General features: G+C 37.0%; 1 protein-coding gene across 1 annotated transcript; it reads left to right on the top strand.

Moving 5' to 3' along the window:
* Window positions 1–877: 877 nt before the first annotated feature.
* LOC132061890 (E3 ubiquitin ligase PQT3-like) lies at window positions 878–2,059 on the top strand. The gene has a single exon (XM_059454571.1). It carries the CDS (start codon window positions 878–880, stop codon window positions 2,057–2,059), a length of 1,182 nt encoding a protein of 393 aa, XP_059310554.1.
* Window positions 2,060–4,154: the final 2,095 nt, after the last annotated feature.

Here is a 4,154-nt window from a genome sequence, read left to right on the forward strand (position 1 = left end):
TAAAATTTGTAATTCTCATAACAAAAGTATGCCGGTCCGAAGATACACGCTACCCAAACCTTGTCTTGCAATTTTTTTTTACATTTATGCTTCGAGCGGGGGTTCGAACTCGTAACCTCACGATTTCGCGTGAAAGCTCTAAGTTGCAAATGCGAAGGGCAAAAATTAAAGACAAGCAATATGAGGGGCATAATTTAAAGACCACAAATATGAGGGGCAAAATTTAAAGACCACCCCAAAAGAAGGGCACTCCGCGCAAAAAAAAGAATATGTTTCCTCATTTTTATAGGAAAATTTTCTGTTTTCCTATTTTGATAGGATAAGACGTAATTATTCCTCCTATTAAATAACTAAGAGCCTGTTTTGACGTTTAAAAAAAGAAAAGCTCTAAAAACAAATTTTATAAGCAAAAAAAAAAGTTAGCGTAGCCAACTTATTTTTTTCGCCTATGTCGTTTTAGATAAGTTAAGCCAAACAACCCCAATTAATTTTTTGGGCTTATTTTAAGACAAATGGTTTTGGAAATTTTGGCCAGCCAAATACTCAAAAAAACTAAAAACAGCTTATAGGCAACTTATAAGCCAATCCAAACGGGCTCTAAGAGCAGTTTAGAGACACTAATAAAATATTATTATACTCTATTCATTCCTATTCCTATTTGGACGTGAAAAGTTTCCTAATTTTCTTGGGGAAGTTTTATTTTTCCCACTTCGAGTGTTATTAGGAGTAAATAGTACATTATAAATAACTTTGCAGTTAAGAGGACTACCATTCTCAACAATCAACTTCCAAAAGCAAACAGTTAACTTCTCTTTCTGCGTGAGTGATTTTAGGGCCTCTTTCTTATTATTCTTGTTTTCGTTTTCTAGCAAAAAGAATGGCAGTGTATTTCAAGTATAAAAGTGCTAAAGATTATGGTTCAATTCCAATTCTCGATCAATTTATTTCTGTTGGGAATTTGAAACTAAAAGTATTTGAATCCAAGCGTTATGGTAGGGGTAAAGATTTTGACCTTCTTATTACCAACGCACAAACGAAACAGGATTATGTTGATCATGACACTTTGATTCCCAAAAATACAAGTGTTTTGATTCGTCGTGTTCCTGGACTACCTCGCTTGCCCATAGTAGTTACGGAACCAAAGCAAGTGTGTGACGAGGAGGTGGATCATTCAGTAAAAGCAGAGTGTATTTCAGACAAATATTCTCAAGAGTTTGAATGCGACGATTTTGGGGATGATGTGTATGCAATTCCAAAGTCAATGCCAATTCAATCAGGTAATCCAGTGCCCACTAGTAGCATAAATGATGAGGTTACTAAGATCAAGAATTTAGTTCATACTCCAGAGTTCTCTAATGGCTGTGGTTTTGGTCGAGGTGGAATGGAATGGAAAAAGCCACCATCGGGGTATGTATGTCACCGGTGCAATGTGCCTGGGCATTTCATTCAGCACTGCCCTACAAATGGTGACCCCAATTATGACATCAAGAAAGTGAAGTTGATGGCAACACCAAGTGCCATTAATGTTGGAGTTTTGAAGCCCAATAATCCCTCGTCTACTTCTTCATCTTCTTCTTCTAAGCGCTCCTGTAGAGAGATACCACCGGAGCTTCATTGCCCATTGTGTAAAGGATTAATGAAAGATGCAGTTATAGCAAGCAAATGTTGTTTTAGTAGTTTCTGCGATAAATGTATAAGGGATCATATTACTATATCTAACTCTGTTTGCGTATGTGGGGCTAGAAATATACTTGATGATGCCCTCTTGCCTAACATGACTCTAAGGGTCACAATAAACAGAATCTTGGAGTCCCACAGTAGCACTAGTTCAGAGCATGGGGTTAGTGCTCAAGGTATGGCGTCCGCACCCAATACCCCGGCATTAAAGACAGTAGAAGACTGTCCACTAGCTGCTGAGGAAGCAGTAAATATGAAGAAAAGGAAGAAACCATGTGATGCTGGTGCTGTAAACATGCAATGGGGATTTGCACAATACATGAGTTATGGCATTAGTCAGAAAGATATTCATCATGTCTTTCCTAGTGTAGTCACTTGTTGAGGGGTCAAAAGAATGTATCACATTCTATAATGCATTTTAATTCAAATATTGTCTATCACTACTTCAGATTTGTTTTTTTGTTTTTTTTTTTTTTTGGAGATATATGGATCAACTACATAAATCCAGCAGTGACTTAAAAATCAGAAATTGTCTTAGAAATTGTGGAGGGTATTATATCATTCAGTAACGAATTTTTGGTTAGTCCACTCTGGGCATATGCCCTTCAAATCATTGAAATAATAATATTCTCAGTAGCTGACTATTCAAAATTTGTTTATTGTACTTTTATCATCTTAGCTTCGCTTTTTCTTGCTTTCCCTTATACTAGTAAGCATGCAATCAGGATCGGATTTGAGTATTTGGCCTCACCATCTGCTAATCATGTTTAGAAGTTCTGATGTTGAATAGATAAGAATGCTGCACTATTTGCTCAATGTGCAATGTTTACTAATGGACAAGTTTCTATGATAAAACTATGGGCAAGCTTTTTGCATAATTGCCAAGTTTGCTAATATCTGCTAGAAGAGCAGAATAATAGGTAGTTCAAGTAAGCTAAATGAATCAGAAACTCAGCTTGGCTAAAACACAAATGCATAACTGGTGGAGGGCATTCAGATGAGATAGTCATGGTATTCTGGAGGGCCGATTCCACTGAGTTGCCTGCTTTGTTGGCTTATTACTGAGTATTGCGCGAGCTTTTAGGTGCAAATGGTCAATAACATCAATTTTTAAAAATATTTCCAGATAGTATCACTACACAGTATATTGGTAATTAGACTAGGAGCATAAAATAGAATTGTAGGATTAGACTACTTCAATTTTATTCAAATAGCCTAAATACCTTACTTGCCCTGTCATTGATCTTAATAACAGTACAAAGATGTCTTATCTACAATGGGAGTCGCCTTCTATACATCTACTAGAATTTAATGCAATGACAAAAATGAAAATCTAGTGCTTGATCTTATCTTCTGGTGATGGTTACTCTGTTATTGGTTATTCTGTTGCTTCTGACTGAGACAATTCTGTCGATGACTCTATCCAAGAAACTAAAATATACTCGTCTGCAAAGCCTTTGAACGAGCAAGATGTTGTAACGAACAAGAATACCTGCTAGATCTAATTCAACACTCACATAAAACCATTTATCACGAAATTCATCACTTCTGTCATTCTCTAGTATTGTTCTATTGTCTGAGTTTCCAATTGTGGCATAGTGCTTGAAATGGAGCTCCACAATTTAAAGATGGGGATTTCCCTCAAAAGCATACTTCGTAAAAGTCATCATCAGCCCCTTATAAGGAAGTAAGGAACAATATCGGATAAATTGTTGTTTGAGGAGTTAAGGTAGCTCAAGAATGACATTGATTCCATGCTTGATGGGATGCCACCAGAAAGCTTATAACTCGAGAGATCAAGCGGTGCCAACTGATGTAAGCTTGAAATGTTTTCTGATATTTGTCCACTGATTTGGTTTGCAGACAAGTTTAAAACCATGAGATCATGCAACTTTGTCAATTCCATAAGAAGTTGTTTGTATACAAGTCTATTGAAGGTCAGAAGTGATAAAATCTTGCTGTACTTTTGAAACTGGTTGTTCAAATTTACTCCCGAGATTTCATCATAGTAAAGCCCTCCATACTTCCCATACAGCATCTACTCATTCACCAGTATATAAGACCTCAAGTCCATGGTGAATCAGTATATGATGTATGGGAAGTATAGAGGGCATTACCAGTGACGGAGCCACGTAGAGCCGAGGGGGTTCATCCGAATCCCGTCGGCGGAAAAAAACACTGTTTTAACAAGGTTAAAATTATTTTTTATGTATATCTAGTAGATGTTGAACCCCCTTAGGCTTCTTCGTACGTTTACTTTTTTATATGTTAAACCCCCTCAGCGGAAATCCTGGCTCCGCCACTGGGCGTTACTATGATGAAATCTTATTGGTTAACGGTTCAGTAACAGTGTCGTGTTATTTGATTATTAGGTTATCGGTTCGTGTAACGGTTTTTTGTCAATTTTCCACATGGTTTAACCGATAACCCAATAGAAAAAGAAAAAACAAAGAGTTGTGCCCCCACGCACTGCTCCC

Source organism: Lycium ferocissimum, chromosome 7, assembly GCF_029784015.1.
Source record: "Lycium ferocissimum isolate CSIRO_LF1 chromosome 7, AGI_CSIRO_Lferr_CH_V1, whole genome shotgun sequence".
Lineage (NCBI taxonomy): Eukaryota > Viridiplantae > Streptophyta > Magnoliopsida > Solanales > Solanaceae > Lycium > Lycium ferocissimum.

What these genes read in the sequence shown, in the direction of transcription:
- LOC132061890 (XM_059454571.1), top strand. Translation starts at nt 878, where the DNA reads ATGGCAGTGTATTTCAAGTATAAAAGTGCTAAAGATTATGGTTCAATT.